Source organism: Cryptomeria japonica, chromosome 3 (assembly GCF_030272615.1).
Source record: "Cryptomeria japonica chromosome 3, Sugi_1.0, whole genome shotgun sequence".
Classification (NCBI taxonomy): domain Eukaryota; kingdom Viridiplantae; phylum Streptophyta; class Pinopsida; order Cupressales; family Cupressaceae; genus Cryptomeria; species Cryptomeria japonica.
In genome coordinates, this window is record NC_081407.1 from 20572135 (window position 1) to 20590233 (window position 18099).

Here is an 18099-nt window from a genome sequence, read left to right on the forward strand (position 1 = left end):
AAATGTATAATATTTATATTATATTTTTTTATTTTTCAATATATCTTTATATTTAATATTTATGTTGAAATGTTGAATATTATTTTTAAATTTAAATTATTAACATTTTGGTTATCATTTTATTGTCATTTATTTTAATATTAAAAAATAGAATTAAATATAAAATATTAAACATGATGTTAATTTAAAATGTAAAATTTAATAAACTATATTAAACTTTAATATACTTTAAAGTTTAACATCATAATATAATTTAAATATTATAATTTAAAGTTTCATATTTATATATAAAGTTATAAAACTTTATAAAATTTATTATTAGATATGTTTATAAACTTTATAAATAATATAGATATAAACTAGCCTAGATATCTTAATACATCTATCTAAAATATGCCGATAGATATCAGTCTCGAGGCGCCTATTTTAAATTGTTGTTGAGAATAGTTAGGCGCCTCGAGACTGATATCTCTCTGCGTATTTTAGATAGATGTATTAAGATATCTAGGCTAGTAGCATCTGCAACGCGACATGTAAAGTATTAATTTATCACTTTTTGTTTTAAATAAAGCATATTTATCCTTTACAAATCATGATGCCTATCATATTCAATGGAGTGTACAATAGGAATTCATATTGAATGCAACATTTCATCTTTAAAAACACAAATTTAATCCCAATTTTAATAAAAGAGTTCAATTCAACAATGTATACATTACATAAAAATATTATGTTTCCAAAGATTTGAGTCTTTCTTCCTCTGCTTTCCTTTTGGCAAGTTGCTTTCCTGTCTTCATTTTTTCATAACGATCATATGAAAATGGTGGTGAGATTCTAATTCCATCCAAGGCCTTAACACGTGATATAGCAACAAATGTTAATCCCGCTCTTTCTCTTGGTCCTATGTCAATTGTTGCCTTTAAAAGAGTCAATCCTTGTGATTTATGGATTGTTAGTGCCCAAGTCAATCGTAGTGGCAATTGACGTGTACGACCCCTTTGTATTGGTGAAATAGGAATCAAATTAGGAGATGCATCTTCAAAAGGAAGTCCAAAATAATTTTCAAATTCAACCATAACATATGTTGGTGGATTTGGTGGGGCACATCCAGGTTTGTATATGATATTTCAAATGTATCTTAAAGCTCCATTCACAAGACCCGCTTCTATCCATAAATTAGATGTTAACATGACCCTTTCATCCTTAGAAATTAATAATTCAACATCTAACTCATCATTTTGACCTCCTGCTGGATTAGTACTACCTTCTTTACTTGCAATGCTTCAGGCTATTGGTCTTCTTAATGCATATAACTTTTTTCTATTATGGTTATGCACATTGTCATTTGTTGCAAATAGATGAATATTATTATCAAACTCCTCCTTAATTGTTGGATGTAATGAAGCATCTATTCTTGTAATCAATAATTTCCAATCATCTATAGTTGGATGTGCATCTCTAATATTTGTGAGTAATTGGCGAAACCTTTGTTGGTCTTTAGTTTCTCCATCTTGTCTAAACACCTTATCCAAAGTAACAACTGTCTTAAACTCTTGCCATAATAATTTTGCACGCACATTACTATCATAAGGTGGTTTGTCACTAACAGGAGGTAGTTGTCCCAAATCTCCTACCAAAATGATTGATCTTCCACCAAAACTCATGTTTGATTTTTCAGGAAAAGCCATACAATTTGTTCCACGCTGATTTTTTTTCGAACAATGATGATTTGCAAATCTTTTATCTGATGTGGTAAAATTTTAGCTATTTCTCTCACTTCTTGTGGAAAACTTATGGTATGTCCTTTATATTTGTATTGACCCCCAGTTGCATGTGTTACTTGAAGAATTGGGTTGACACGTGCTATCAACATTTCTTCTATTTGTGTTAAATTTGCAAGTTCTAATGGTTGTGGACCAGGATCCATATTGTTTGATGCTGAAAATCGATGTTCATTTTTCTCTTGTCGACATCGATTGCAAATAGGGCCCTCAAGTACCCACACAACCTTCATTGCAGGATAACTCTTTTGACAAATGTAGCACATACTTGGTGTAGAAAGTTGATTGAGTCCATGTCGAAATATCATTTGTAAAGTCTTCAAATCAATTTCAATATTTCCATCATTATTAACTACTCCTTGATCTCTTCTATTTTGTGTTCTTTGCAATTGTCTTTGTCTTCTTAGAGGAGTTGTTAATTCTTGTTGTGAACTATTATTTTCCATATGATTTTGAAAATCAACATTCATTACATTTTGAACTCTATCATTTGGTGTTTGTAGCACACGATCAATTGTCAAAGAATTCATCCCTTCGGAACTAACCTCAACTGCTTCACGATTACGCACTTGTATTTGTTGTCTTTCCATCTCATTCAATTGATAAGAATGCATAGCTCTTTGTATTCTTCTTCTTAATATACATCCATCATCTTGAGATGTTTGTGCACGATGTTTCATCATTTTATCTGCATGTTGTCTCATTTCCTCTTCAATCTCTGTCACTATCATTTTTGCCCTACGTTTAGCACTTCTTTGTCTATCATTTTGGTTTCGATGATTCCTTTCTTCTTGTCTTTGTAGATCAGTCATTTGTTCACATCGTTGACTGATATAATTTCGAGCATATTCTCTCTTTTCTTTTTCTTTGTTGCTCTTCAGTTGAATGAATTCTTACTTCCTCTCTTTCTGCATTAGCCATTTGTTCACGTCGTTGTCTCATATAATTTCGAGCATATTCTCTTCGATGCTCTTTTCGTTGCTCTTCATTTTCAAAACTTGTCCTTGGACGACGAGGCATCCTACGAATTTAATTATAAATTATTACATATTTAAAAATATCCTTATTAATAATTTATACTACCTATTTTAAATATGTTCATACCAAATTAATATCAATTTAATTAAAATAAAAAATAAATAAAAATAATATAATTAAATATAAAAATAAAAAAGAATATAATATAAATAAAATATATTTAAAAACTAAAAAAAATATTAACTTAATTATATAATTTAGGTTCATATCAACTTAATTATATACAAAATATATGAGAAATATTAACTTAATCATATTATTTAATTATATAAATTAATTTAATATCAACTTAATATATAAACTACTATAAATAATATAGAATTAAAAAATATTTACTTTTACTAAAAAGATAATAAAAGATATCATTATCCATTGTATATATAATACCCATTTTACATTATAGGTAAAATAAAGTGAAAATGACTTACTTTTTTTTAGAGTATTTATTTGCACCACCTTGCACTATATTCTGGGTAAATTTATTCGCACTATTTGCACTATTCTCAGTTGCTGGTAAATTTATTTGAAGTATTCGCACTATTCGCACTCACTGGTGATAATTTTTTTTTGTATTTATTCATAGTAATATGTTTTTAATTCTACACATTCATCGGTATTTATATTAGTTTGAAACGTTGTGATTATTTAGTTGTCGGTTCAAAAAGATATAATATTTATTAAATATTACTTGTCGGCTTTCAATTTATAAAAGTTAACAAATTTTTTTTAACACGGTCACGCCATCCCACTCCACCCCGTGCTACTGCCACTGTAGGTTACGCCTCTCGCCGTAATAATAAAACTTTATGAACTTTTAATTTATACACTTATAATTCAAAAGTGTATAAAGTTTATTATAATATAGCTTTTATATACTTAATATTATAATTCCAAAGTGAAAAATTATTACTTATAATTCAAAAGTGAATAAAGTTTCACTTATAAAGTTTATTCAGAAGTAGATAAATAAATTTTATACACTTATAAATTTTCACTTATAAGTGAATAAAATTTATTATAATTTAAAAGTGAATAAATTTAATAAATCAATAAGCTTTCATTTCAAGGTGAAACAAAGTTTATTATAATTCAAAAGTGAATAAACTTTAAAGTATATAAAGGTTATATTATAATAAACTTTATGCACTTTTGAATTTTGAATTATAAGTGTACAAAGTTAATTATAGTATAAAGTATAGAAAAAATATAATTTAAATTATAATACATAATTAAATGGAGAATATATAGTTATTTATGAATTATATAATATAATATAAAATTAAATATATAAAAAGTTATATTAAATATTCAATTTTATATTATATTACATTATATAAAGATATATTATATCTCAATATTTAATATTTATGTTTATTCATTTTATATTAAATATAATATAAGTAAAATATATTAAAAACAAAAAAATAAATAATATAAACGAAATATATGACATCAAAATATATGACATGTTAATATTCAATTTTATATTATATTACATTATATAAAGATATATTATATCTCAATATTTAATATTTATGTTTATTCATTTTATATTAAATATAATATAAATAAAATATATTAAAAACAAAAAAAATAATAATATAAACGAAATATATGACATCAAAATATATGACAGGGTTTAGGTAATTCTATTTTCACCTAAACCCTGCAATCAAAAAATAGATGCACAACAACAAAGAATACAAGTATCTAACTTGTTCGTTAATCCTGCATAAAATCCCCATGCCTTTCTCAAATGTAAAAAGTATGAAATCATTTAAAGGCAATTGCTCGTTAAAGTTTCACCCAAATCTTCCACACCCACATCAATAATTTCCAATTTGTTAACATCTCCATGTCTCCTACAAGTGTTATTTAACTTATCTTAACAAATTCATTATACTGTTTTTTTTTTGCATTTGTTTTTATTTTATTTTGTAAATTTTGGTGATGTTGAATTAGTTATTTAGTTTTTTATTTTTATTTGTTATTGCATACAAGAAATTCCTTGAAAGAAAAATTTATTTTTTTTTTACATAGAATTATTCATGTTGCTTAGTCTATTCTTGTCACATGAACTGTGCAACAAAGATACAAATATAACCCTATCTCGTAGAAAAATTTGTGTGGACATTTTGTGTTTCAATTTGAGAACCAATTCTGATTATTTCCTGACACAAAGACCCTTGATAATTATATTATAGTTGCACAACCTTACAATCTCTATCATCATGCAAAATTGTGCTTTTTAAGGCTTCGCTAAATGTTGTTGTGTATGTTTAGGATTTGTCAAGTATCACCAATAGTACTCTTAAAGATCACTTGTAGATAACATGTAATGATGGAAACCCCTTTATTTTAAGGGTGTACCAAATCTTTATTAATTAGGGATTGTCTAATACGCTTCTCTCTTTCATTGATTTTTTTACTAGCACTGTTTTTATTTTACCTCTGTCATGACTTTCTGTATTTCTCCCATCCACATTGGAGATCATCTTTCCCTGCTGAGTAGCTATATTTCTTTGGTTTGTTTCTATTTCAAACAATATTTTCTTTCTTGCCTTTCCACACATTTGTCACTAATTTCTTCTAACCTGAACAACAACTTATGTTTCCTTCACAAGTTTTCACCCTATGGGCTCCTTTTACATTTTCAGACTTTAGCATTGTATTGAGTGATTGGCTGAAGCATAACAAAGCTTTTTGGTTGACACCCAATTTGGTAGATAAGGAATGAAATTTACGTTGATGAAACTATTCATTGAGATTAAGATAACAGATCAACAATTGGGCGAAAGGATTCCAATGTTACCAAACCCAACTATTCATTGGCATTCTGAATCACAATTTCCAAAATATTCAAGCAAATTGTATTTTTTGGGTTCTAGAAAATGTGTTGGCCTCACACTCATTGAAAGTCATCATTCTCACAATCAAACCACAACCAAGATTTCTTAAAAAAAGGTCTAACCTACACCATTTTTCAAACAAATTGAGATGCTTATAACCCAAACCATTTTTTCAAACAAATAGATTGCAAAACCTATCCATTTACAATGGGTAATTCTTTGGAATTCTCAGCATTGCTTGGCTTATGCATGCCAAATAGACATTACATGCTTTGCTATAAACAAACAAGTTACTACGTTTAGATTTTTGTAGTCTACCGGCAATCAATAACAATTGTACTGTTTGAAATTTTTTCCAATAAATTCATCAAGTGATTACCATCACCAAGAGCAAACCATGTTCTTATAAAACTATTGTGCACTGATATTTTCTATGCATATCATCTGAATCTATATTAAGCAAGGAAGATGTACATACTTGAAATTTGACTACTATCTTCTCAACAATGAATTCAATTTTGAGATATAGCAGAAATATTGGTGACAGTAAGTCACTAAATCTCAACCTTTATGAAATATATACGTACAAAATCCCACTGATGCTGGAACTGTAGTTTGAAGATCTCATTAAAAACCATTGCTGTTGAAGCACAATTCATCATTTTTGTTGGCCAAATCTTGTTTATGAGTGCTCACTGTTGATTAATATGCATACAATTTAGAAATATGATATTTATTTATGATTGCTTATATATATGCCAAAATATAACTCTCTAGATATGTTTTGCTTAAATGTTCACCCATATGCTACTAGATCTTGACGATTAATTACTCTTTCCAAATATTATGTCAATTTAACAAATCTCTTTGCAGATCACACTGTTCATCCAGTTTCAACAGCATATGAATTTTGAAGACTAACAAATCTAACTCTCAGTTGTGCAAACTTTTTACTGTTTGACATTTTTTTATCAATGTTATTTTGTCAATAAATATACAATAATTGCAATTGACAATTGATATCTGTGTTCATTTTTAAAAAATGTTTTGTTAATGCTAATTGTTATTGTATATTTTGTTTTCGTAAAGTTCAGAAACTTTTTGTTGTGTTATACCAAATCGCTGCCCCATGCTCTTATTCTTGCATGCTTGACCACCTATCAGCTTCCCCTTGCACGAAAATAAAACGTGCAACCGCTAGTTTTAGAAAACCCCTCCCTAAAACCCCAACCTAACTATTATTAATCAATAAAAATAACTCTTGCATGATCCACGTGTCACGTCCCAATTTTAAAAGCGCGACTCGTTCAACGAAAGGATCTCGATCATATTTCACCCGCATGCATCGGATTTGATATGACGTCGCAAAAAATGAAGAAGAATGTGATCTCGATTGCGCTTTACACGCCTTTCAAACCCCCGCCTCACATTGTACACGCTTCTCAACATCTCACATTAAATCATCTCACATTAAATCATCCCCGACACAGGAAAAATAATTAAAAAATGCCGTCCGATTCACGACGTCATCGTGGGAAACTAATAGCCTCACATTTTGCGCATACCTCGTCAGCACATTAACTTCACCCTAGTTGAAGCTTGTATGATTCCAGACGAGTTGAAGCAGCCTCAAGCCGAGGCTTGCCTTTTTACTAGTAAACAAAACAGTCTACATGTCTCTGATATTCTGTTAATTGACCGAAGGAAAGAAAACAATGGTAGGATCCGTTGGTGATCGCCTCCTTAGTTCCGTCAAGGCGGAGGCATTGACGGTACAGGAGGCCCGGTCAAGTGACCTGAATATTGAGGATAACGGTAATGCAGAGTGGCTTTCGCAGAGATCGAACTTGGGACACCCCGGTGTAAAAAACTTGGATATAGACAAGGATTTTTTTTGCCCTATTTGTATGCAGATGATAAAGGATGCCTTTCTGACAGCGTGCGGACATAGTTTTTGCTATACATGCATTATGACGCATCTGAATGATAAGAAAAATTGCCCCTGCTGTGGACAGTATTTGACTAACGAACAGCTCTATCCCAACTTTTTGCTTGATAAGGTCAGTTTTCTATCGTTTTACTTAATTGTTGTTCTAAATTTAAGATCTAAGTTAGAAAATTTTGTAAAAAATTAAAGCAAATATATGATTTGTCTGCTGGAGAAATACTTTTTCAATGTGCATTTAAGCGTCACTTTCTGACGTCCAGAAAATTCGGTGGAAATTTTCTGTTTTTTTTAATAATATTATTAATTTTATGTGTTATGTTAATGTTCTATAACGTACTGGAGGCTTTTTGATAATTACATAAATTTTCTCACTTTTTTTGGAAAGGGGTGAAAATTTATTAATCTTCAGAACTCAATACATAGAAGCAAGAGCCAGCAGGGTCAAAACCTGGCCGGACAAAAAAATACCAACCAAACAATCAAGGATCACTCGAAACCCCTAATTAATCTCTCGTATCCTTCATAACTAGCTCTTCTAAATATCCAAGAGTACTATGTGGACAAATGTGCTCAGTCCCTCACATTCCACATCCCCATTTGCTCAGAATCCATTTCGCCAGACAATTTGCTACCTTATTCCACTTCTGACAAATGTGGCAGAAGGTAACAAAATCCAAAAGCTACAGTCCTCCAATTTGATTGACCTTATTCCACTTCTGAGGAATGTGGCAGAAGGTAACAAAATCCAAAAGCTACAGTCCCCCAATTTGATTCACCACCAAAGCCAATTGCTAGCTCACTCCCTCCACCCGTTGCTTATTTAGCATATCAATAAATCTATGAATTAGATTCACAAATGATCTTTTTCCATCCAAGGGCGCAACTTCTCTCCTAAGCATATAGTATAGTAAGAGCTTCCCTAAAATTGCTAGTATACTGACCTTTATACAATGAAAAGAAGAAAAGGACAACCTTATAATTATTTCCACCAACTCCACCAATCTGAGCATGACCGAGATTACCTCGAGAAGAACCATCAATATTTTATCTTCAAAACATCACGAGGAGGGGGTGTCTAGCAGCCATCCTACCGGACGTTGCGCTTGAGTTGTTGACCCGGCCTAAAAGAGAGAGGCTTCATACCGCATCCCGCCAAACCCATTCTCTAAACAATAGCCAAATCACTTGGATCCACGTAGACAAACAGATCACATTTTGCAGATAAGGTTTTTTGTAGAACACTAATAATCCGTATCCATAATTGATGAATCAACATTTTCTTGTTCTGAAAAATCCTTTTGTTCCTTTCCAACCAAATTTGCCAAAGAATAAAAGAAGGGCCTATGTTCTAGGCAATGTGAAGAAAAGAGTCTTATCTAGAGAATTCTCCAAAAGACCCAAAACTCAACCAAAGAGGAAGCATGGAAACAAGCTTTACTCCAAACTCTCCACCTGCAATGCCAAATTTCCCTTGAGAAGGGACAAAGGAAGAAAATGTGTGAAGAGCATTCCTCACCGTTGTTGCATAGAACGTGCACAAAAGGGCCTTGAAATCCTCTCTTCCTCAAATTAACCTTGGTGAGGCACCTATTTCGAGCAACCAACGACATGAAGAAATTGAATTTGGCCAAGAAAATTTGCTCCACACCTGTTTCCACCAAGAAACCTCAAATGACAAATCTCTCGTGAGTTTGTCTATCTAGCTCCTAAAACCTTGAAGTAACTAAGAATTTTCCCTTTGGATTGGGGCCCCAAGCAAGAATATCTATCTCCTCCAAGGTGTTGCAAGCTCTTCTTGCCAAAATATTTCCAAGCTCTTGCCGATCCTCCTCTAAGCCCCTGGAGGCCATTCATGAGGGTCTTTCCATCTAAACACTTTAATTGGACCTAGACTCTAAGAAGTTTTGTAATCTAACCTTACTCCAACCTACCTCCAAAAACTTGTTACATAAAGATCGTAGATGCGGATGCATTGATATGAAGGAGGGTTCCCATCCCAAAAATCAAACCAAAATAAAGCCTTTGATCCTCTATTACAAATCCAAAACAAACCTTGCTTGATTAATTTAGCACCTCTTTTGAGACTACGCTAAATTATAGAGCTTTTACTCTTCAGGCTGCAACAGGGAACATCATTGCTCTCCACCCCACTTAGATACTTTGAAGGAAGGATCCTAGCCCAATCTAGGTCCTGATGACAACACCACCTCCAATAAAGTTTAGTAGCTAAGGCCTGACCATCAAGACTAGTTTGTTGAAGACCAAGGCTCCCTTCTTGCTTCGGTCTACAAATAGAATTTGTTGACGACTGTTTTGACACACTCACCAACAGTCAGGTAGTTTATGCAAACACTCACCACCTATCCTGAAAAGTAACGAGTCCGGAAGAACTCACCACTCCAAGGTCTCTATAATCGGGTCTCGACGGTGATGGGCAGCTCACTGGTTGATGTGGTTATACCTGTAAAGGGGCTTGCTGGTTAGAACTAAATCTCGCTGGTCATAGATAACTGCACTTCCTCTCTTTTTGTATTTTTATGGTTTAAGATTCTCTGGGAAATAAAATGCGAAGCATAAAGGGAAACAAGAAAATAACGATAAAGACCAATATAATGACAACTTAATGAACTACTCAATTAGTTCCCTGCAATCCAAGCAATTATCAAATATTATCCAAATTGGCATTCAACAACGGACCTTCAGAAAACCTGCAAAAACATCAATTTCACAAGTCTATGGAAATAAAATCATCAACAATATGGCCTATCACAATGATTCTCATACACCACTGACGTGCGCAATATGATTCATAAAGTGATAGACAAAAAGATTAAACCACGTTGCTAACTCCAAAATAAACGATGTTACCAGATTACACAGAACAATTTGGTAGAATATGAACGTAGATTAGGCAATCTACAAGCTACTTTTCATATTAATCTCCTTGAGTGTATAACAAAAATGACGCAAACTTCTTAATCAATCTGCAAAATATTCTAAAAAAAAAATCTCTAAGTAGGCCACAAATCATCAATTTGGGACCCTTACAAATGAATCTAACTTCTCAATTTATAGAAGTTCTTTAGCCTATTATCTAGGAAATAACCCTATCCTAAATTAAGAACTGAAACTAGGAGTCGCAGTTAACTTGCAAGTTTCTGCCTTGACACTCCACTTAACAACTACAAACTGGGGATTGCACGAGCACTACGAAGACCCTGCTAGGTGAGCCATGTTTTCGTAATCATGCAGAATTTCTCTCAAAATTGGAACTCGAGTAGGAGCTGCAGCTCAAAATACAAAATTAAAGCTTTGCCTTATTTCTTGGTAAAAGCTTTATAATTTTCAATTATACATGCAACTGCTTGGACTGGAGGATTAGCTACATGCTTAATTCTAAATTTATACTTCTTCAAAACCTCATCCGCATGTGTTTCTTGTTCCTCTAACTCCTTCACTGTGTCCGTCACCTCCTAACATTGAGTAATCAGATATGTGTATTTGTCCATAAGGGTGACATCAAACTTGGCCGCGGGTCCTAGGTGTTGTGCCTCATATGCATCCCACTAATTCAAAACTTGCTGCTGGTCCATTATTCCCGTATCAGTTATTCTGAGGCCAAAAGGTCCCAGCATATTCGTTATAAAACTCTCGTATGACAAAATTTCCCCGAGGAGAGGGTCCCGAATCTCAGTCATATCCTTGATATATTGCTGAAACATTTCAATCTTCAGCTCCAAAATGTATACATAGGACTGTAAGTTTTTATAGCTGTCGCCACCTAAGAGGTCTTCTTTTACTACCATCTCTTCTCCTAGCCGCAATATCCTTTTCAAAACTCGGAACTGTTTATTGAAAGTGTTTGCCTTCTGCTCCCATTGTGTGGAGCAGGTTGTCAAAGCTCCACCTGCCTATACCGCCTTACGGTATATTTCTACTGTATTTTGCAAGAACAACCTAATCTTAGCCGCATTTACCTGGGTCCAAGATTTGGCGGCAGCAGCCACTCGTTCACCTCTACTAGTGCCTTTACTTATACCTCTGGTAGTGATGAGGTTGAAGGTAGGTCATCAGCTCTATAAGAGTCTAGAGGTTTACTCATTTCGATCAGGAGTTGTTTATATTGCCCAAGTTGCGTCTTAAGCTCCATATTTGAGGTGTGCTCCTTTTCAACACGCCCTTTGACAACACTTGTGGCTAGCTCCAAAGTATCTAGCTCTCCCCACTTGGTTTGCTTACCCAAATTTACCTGGGATATTTGATACTCGGGAGAAACCTTTCCTTCAACTTCGTGTGGAACTGCCACATTTGCAATCACCTCACCGGAATCTGTTTTCGACAAATGATGGATGTTTTTTAGCTTTTTATCCTTTGGTGGTTCCTCAGTGATTACTTGTTGTAGAGTGACCTTTGGGAATTCTGCTTTTCTCTTTTTCTTCCTGAAGGTAAACTCTAGCCATTGTGGTATATCTACATCTTTATCACCTTGATGTGACACTATATCTGCATTTATGACATGAACCTCTGCCTGCTCCTCTGCTTCTGTTTGCCCAGGATCTTGAGGTGGTATAACTTGGTGAGCTAAATTGGCTTGGAGAGTTTGTTGTTTGTGCAACTCTCCTAGTTTGCCACTGACCTCCTCGTTGAATGCCATTTCTTCATCACCTGGTTCTGTTTCCCTTTGCCCGGCTGCTATATCCTTAAGAAGGTCCTCTTGATCTTGAGGAGTTAGAATCAATCTCTCATTCAATATGTCTTCTGCCTCATCTCCTTCTTGTTTGCCTTCTAGCGGCCGTTGTTGCTCAAGATCCTCTTCTTCCTGATTGGAATTAGACTCGATGTTTCTAACTTTCATTCCTTCATGGGTAGATGTGAAGCCTTGCACTCCGGGCTGTCCTGCGGATATATTGACTAATAGTGGTGTAGGAGCAGTGGTGCGTGGAGCATTTGTGGCATTTGTTGAATGTGGCTGAGCGGGTATCTCCTTAGTAGCTTCTACATTCTCTTCTTGTTCTTGGGTACCCTCTCCTTCAGTGCTCCCTATAGCCGTCCTTGGTGGAAGAACTTTGGCCAGTGGTACTGCTCCTAATCCGTTGGTCACTCCCAGGTCTGCAACCTTTTTCAACAGTTCAGACTCCCTCATTTTCTCTTGGAGTTTCTTCAATAAGTCCTTAGTGCTCTCTTGAGGCTTGTCTTCTTCACCTGGGTTGGTGGACGTATTTTGCCTTGAGGCTAACCTTGTCTTTCGAGCGTACTCCTTTTGGCCTCTTGACTGAGGTACCCCTGAAGTGGATTCCTTTTGTTTTGTCTTCGAGACGCTGGGCCTTACCCTCTAGCCTAACCATTGTTTAGTCCTGTTGATGACCACCTGGGAGACCTTCTCCATATTTGTATCTTCGCTTGCAGACCATTTTACTGGGGAGAGGGGCCTCTTATCTATCCCTGATTCCCTATAAACTGGATCAAGTAACTCTCCACCATCCCTTAGGTGTTTAGGAAGGTTAGTCTCAATCCCAAAATCTCTTATCTGTGGCACAGATAATCTGTTATAGCTCTTCTTCCTAACCTCAAAACTATCTTGTAGGTTGGCCCAAAAGTCCTCCAAGCTAGGCCTATGCCCCTCATATGCCTTCGGCATAGCTTGTTTAAGTTTCCCGTAGAGATCATAGAACTCCCTAGCATGGTCATACTCCTTCAAGTTCAAATCTTGGAGCTCTTGTTCTGCTAACTTCGCCACTTGTATTTTAGAACATGCAAAGTATACAATAGATACCGAGAAATCGATACCTGTTTTATGTTTTGAGGACAACAGTGACTGGAGGCCCACAAGCTGCCTCACATACTCCAGCAAGATTATCCTATCATTACAGTACCGGGGCAGGAGCATTGGGTTACTTGTGAATCCGCTAACCCTGATGTAAGTAGAGAGTGGGTTTTGGATAAACCAACATGCCCACTCTCGGATGATAGCCATGGCCTCCGGGCTAACCCGATATCCTGCATCTCCTGTTAATTTGATTATTATCGGAAAAATGGAAGCATCATTAACTCTCTTGAAGTGAGTCTTGGCATTGGCTAGAGTGAGTTGAGGATAATACCCCCATATCTTCTTCTGTCCTTCCTCCTCTCCCAATTGACCTTCTACCTGCAGCCTTGGAAACTTTCCAGCCCTAGCAGCTACCCAGATGACATATGAAGTGAAAAAGAACTTTTGGGTATGCCGAGCTTCTTTCATCTGTTTGCAGATATTGTCGGAGAGGATCTGCGGCCAGTCAAAGTATTGTTTCCCTATTAAAATGGTGGTCATGAATTGGAACATCCACGAATGAATTTGCTTGCAATCCGGCTTGCCAAAGGCCCTGCTAAGCATAATGATTAAATCTCTTTGAGGCTCTTTGAAATCTGCCCTCAAGATCTCCGTTGCCTTGAAACTTGTCTTTCTTTCTTCTTCTAGCCAGTTTGTATTCATGTGCCTCTTACTGGCTGATATTTTGTCATTCCATGCTTTTAAAGCTTCTTTTTCAATTAATAGAAATACCTCCTCCCTGGTTGGGATTCCAAAGACAAACCCCAACATATCTCGAGACAAGTCTATGACTGTCTTTCCTTGTGCATCTGTGCACTTTCTAGTTTCCGGGTTATAGAATGGGGCAATGGCCATTATGAACTTTGGTGCCTGTAATGACTGTGGGAAGACAGTAGCCTCAACTAGGCCAGATCTCTTGATTCTCCTGTGGAGGGCCTCCAGACTAGGTTTGTCCAATTGAGTGTTGATATCTTCAATTTCTATGTGGCCTATTTCAGTATTCGTGACCCATCTGACTTGATCTTCCAGCTTTGAAACGTAGACTTGTCCTTGATAATGATACTTCATGGTGGCTGGGAGTCTATCAATTTCTTTGCCTCTTTTGCTAGAGGATGAGTCCATCTAACCACTCGAACTTGCAAGCAAAACACAAATCTTCAGTCTTAAATATTAGGGATAAACTTTGATTTACTTAGGACTTCGGGGTCCTGGGTTCCCGGGCTAGGCACAAGTGGAGAAGGCTTGAAACTCTGGGGTTCCGGGGTCATGGAATGAAAAGGCCTGGAACTCCGGGGATCTGGGGTCATGGAATGGGAAGGCCTGGAACTTTGGGGATCTAGGGTTCCGGGGTCATGGAATGAAAAGACCCGGAATTCCGGGGATCCGGGGTTCCGGGGTCATGGAATGGAAAGACCCGGAACTCTGCGAATCCAGGGTTTCGAGGTCATGGAATGGGAAGACCCGGAACTCCGGGGATCCAAGGTTTCGGGGTCATGGAATGGCCAACCACTCAGAACTCCAGGGTTTTGGGCGCAAAAACTAGGGCACGCAACGAAAAACAAAGGCATGCGAAAACAAAGGGAAAGAAAAACAAACAAAAAAGAAAAACTAAACTAGAAACCACAAGAAAGGCAAGAAAATTCACCAACCTAGTGAATCGAAATACCCGAAAACGCCAAGGAAAGCTCGGAGGTCCAGAAGTTCGCAACTTGGAGCTAGGAAAGAGGAGCTCTAAAGGCACAAATGAACTTTAAAAAGTCCATCAACCCTATTTATAGCTCATCACAAACCTGTCCGTACAAAACCTTAATCACGACCTCAAGACTCCAGGGTCCTGAGGTTCTAAGCTCAAAAGAAAACACCCTACCCCGGAACTCCGGGGGTCCGGAGTTTCGAAGCAGGCAGGCAAAGACGACCTTGGGACTCGGGGACTCCGGGGTACCGAGGTCAAAAACAAAAAGGACCTCGGGACTCCGGGGTTTCGGAGTACCGAGGTAAAAATAAAAACCAAAAAAGACCAAAAAGAAAAAAACAAAAAGGGGCCCACATTTCGACTCAAGGAGAGTAATGGGGAAATAGATATGCTAGGCATAACAAAACCCACTTAACCAAACTCTATTTCTTTGAAAGGAAGTTATCGGACCATAAGAATTGCTGAGAAAGGGCATCAAACTCCTATATAAAGCTAGAATGAGCTACCTACACAAAACACATGTAAAGAAGGAGAGCCTGAATCATCGACTTTAGAAGAGTCACCCGCTCAACAGTAGAAAGCCACCTGCAGGTCTAGTGAGCAACTTTCCTTCTGAACTTGTCTAAAACATCTTGCCAAAACCTGGTAGACAAAGAACCTTTAGCAATAAGGATGCCAAGATACACCAAAGGTAGAGTACCAATTTGGAATCTAAGAATCCAAGCAATCTTGATTTGTATAGGCTTAGGAGTATTAAAGAAGAATATGGAGGACTTGTCCTGATGAATCCTTTGCCCAGAGGCTGCAAGTAAATATCCAACAACCTTCTGAGATTTACTGCCTCATTAATTCTTGCTAATCCCATTAGAGCAATATTATCCACAAATTGTAAGTGAGAGTGAGGAGGCATTCTGTCATCCCAATTCCAACCATGAATAAGCCCTTGCCTCACATGAGACTTACAAAATCTCCCCAAACCTTCAACCATTAAAATAAATAGACAAGGTGAAAGAGGATCCCCTTGGCGAAGACCCTGAGAAGCTCCAAAGAGCTCAGAGTCCAAGATTTGTCTACCTGCAACAAAGCCCCCTTGCTCCTTTGAAATTAAAGAACTAAGCCACTACTTTAGTCTCTCAACAATCAACTTAGTAATAATTTTGTAGACCACATTGCATAGGGCTATTGGTCTAAATAGGCCCGAAGAATTAGCTCTTTCTCTTTTTGGAATAAGAGCAAGCAATGTAGCATTCATGGCTATTAGCATTTGTTTATTCCTTTGAGATTCCAAAATCACCTCCAGAAGATCTAGTTTGACAATGTACCAAAATTCCTGATAAAACTCAATAGGAAAACCATAGAGTCCAAGAGCTTTCCCTTTCTTCATTTGGAAGACAGTCTCTGCTAATTCATCAAAGGTTATGGGTTTGTTCAAAGAATCATTCATTTCTGTAGAAACCAATGAGGGAATGCATATTCCAAAACAAGATCCTCTTCCTCCCTTGCCAAAGGGGTATCCTTAGTAAACAAAGTGGAGTAATATTGAATGATCTCTCTTGAGATTAACTTAAAAGAAGAGATTTGATTCCTGAAAGGAGCAAGGAAAGAAAAATGAAATCCAAGTAAGTTTATTGATGAAGTAAATGTTACCAAGAGAAATGCAAAAAACCTTGGAGCAATCACCCAAATGTGAAGGAGGCACAAGAACTTTTGAAAGGGGAAAAACAAAGAAAAACCCCTTGTGATATTATGAATGAGGCAATGCCTAAAATGAGAGAGAGAGAGAGAGCAAGAAGCTCTTTACAATATTGTCATTAAGAAGAAATGAGAGAGGAGACATCTCTTAAATAGAGATGAGGAGAGGAGTTACAGAGTAACTCCCAAATCTATGAATGCCACCATTCATAAAATGTGTGTGACATGTGTCCACATCCTCTTATGGAGGAAATCTAATATTCCTTAATAAAGGAAAATAAAAGAAATGACTTGTCCTCACACATGTACTAGAGGACAAATTACATGTAGGAATTCCAAAGGAATATCTTAAACTAAATACAAATAAACCTAAGCCAAGTAAAGATTAAATATTCTAACACACCCCCTTAAGTTTTACTTGGGGAGTTTACATCAAACCCTTTAATGGGTTGCAATCCAAGATTTTTACAATGAAATTGGAACTTTTCTTTACAAAGTGGCTTGGTCATAATATCTGCAACTTGGTCTTCCCCCTTGCAATAGAGGAGTGAAACTTGCTTGTCTTCAATTTGTTCTCTAATAAAGTGGTGTTGGAGAGAAATGTGTTTTGTCCTTGCATGAAAAACTAGATTTTTGGCCAAGGCAATGGCACTTTGATTGTCACAATACAATTGAGTTGGTTCGTGTTGAGGTAGACCCAAATCTTCAAGTAGTCTTCTAAGCCACAAGACTTCTTTGGAAGCATTAGTGCATCCTTTGTACTCAGCTTCAGTGGATCCAAGAGAGGTAGATTGCTGCTTTTTACTATTCCAAGAAATTGCTCCTGATCCAACAAAAAAACAATAACCACAAGTAGATTTCCCATCATTGGGATCTCCACCTAGATCGGAATCAGTAAAACCTTTTAAAGTAAAATCAGAATTTACATCATAAAACAAACCTATATTAATAGTTCCTTTAATATATCTTAAAATTCTCTTAGCAACTTTAAAGTGTGTTTGTTGAGGTTTAGACGTGAATCTTGAAACCAAACCAACACTATAAGCAATATCTGGCCTAGTAAGAGTTAAATAATTCAAACTTCCAACTAATTGTCGATACAAAGTAGGATCAACAAGAGGAGTTTGCATATCAAGCATTAACTTAGTGCCTAATTCAATAGGAATTGAAACATGGTGAGCATCATTCATTTTAAACTTATCTATGAGATCTTGAGCATATTTACTTTGAGATAAGAAAATTCCTTTAGAGGTTTGCCAAATTTGCATTTCTAAGAAATAATGTAAAAGACC

General features: G+C 35.8%; 2 protein-coding genes across 2 annotated transcripts in view; one reads left to right on the top strand and one right to left on the bottom strand.

The window, feature by feature from the left end:
* Positions 1 to 728: 728 nt before the first annotated feature.
* On the bottom strand, positions 729 to 1076 carry LOC131068584 (uncharacterized). Its single transcript, XM_058003814.1, has one exon. It carries the CDS (start codon positions 1074 to 1076, stop codon positions 729 to 731), a length of 348 nt encoding a protein of 115 aa, XP_057859797.1.
* A 6069-nt stretch (positions 1077 to 7145) lies between these two features.
* Positions 7146 to 18099, top strand: part of LOC131068616 (E3 ubiquitin-protein ligase COP1) — a 188527-nt gene continuing 177573 nt past the window's right edge. The window contains exon 1 of the mRNA XM_058003846.2: positions 7146 to 7728. Coding sequence (XP_057859829.1) covers positions 7384 to 7728 — 345 coding nt within the window. The 5' untranslated portion in view covers positions 7146 to 7383. The remainder of the gene's footprint in view (positions 7729 to 18099) is intronic.

What these genes read in the sequence shown, in the direction of transcription:
- LOC131068584 (XM_058003814.1), bottom strand. Translation starts at nt 1,076, where the DNA reads ATGGTTGAATTTGAAAATTATTTTGGACTTCCTTTTGAAGATGCATCT.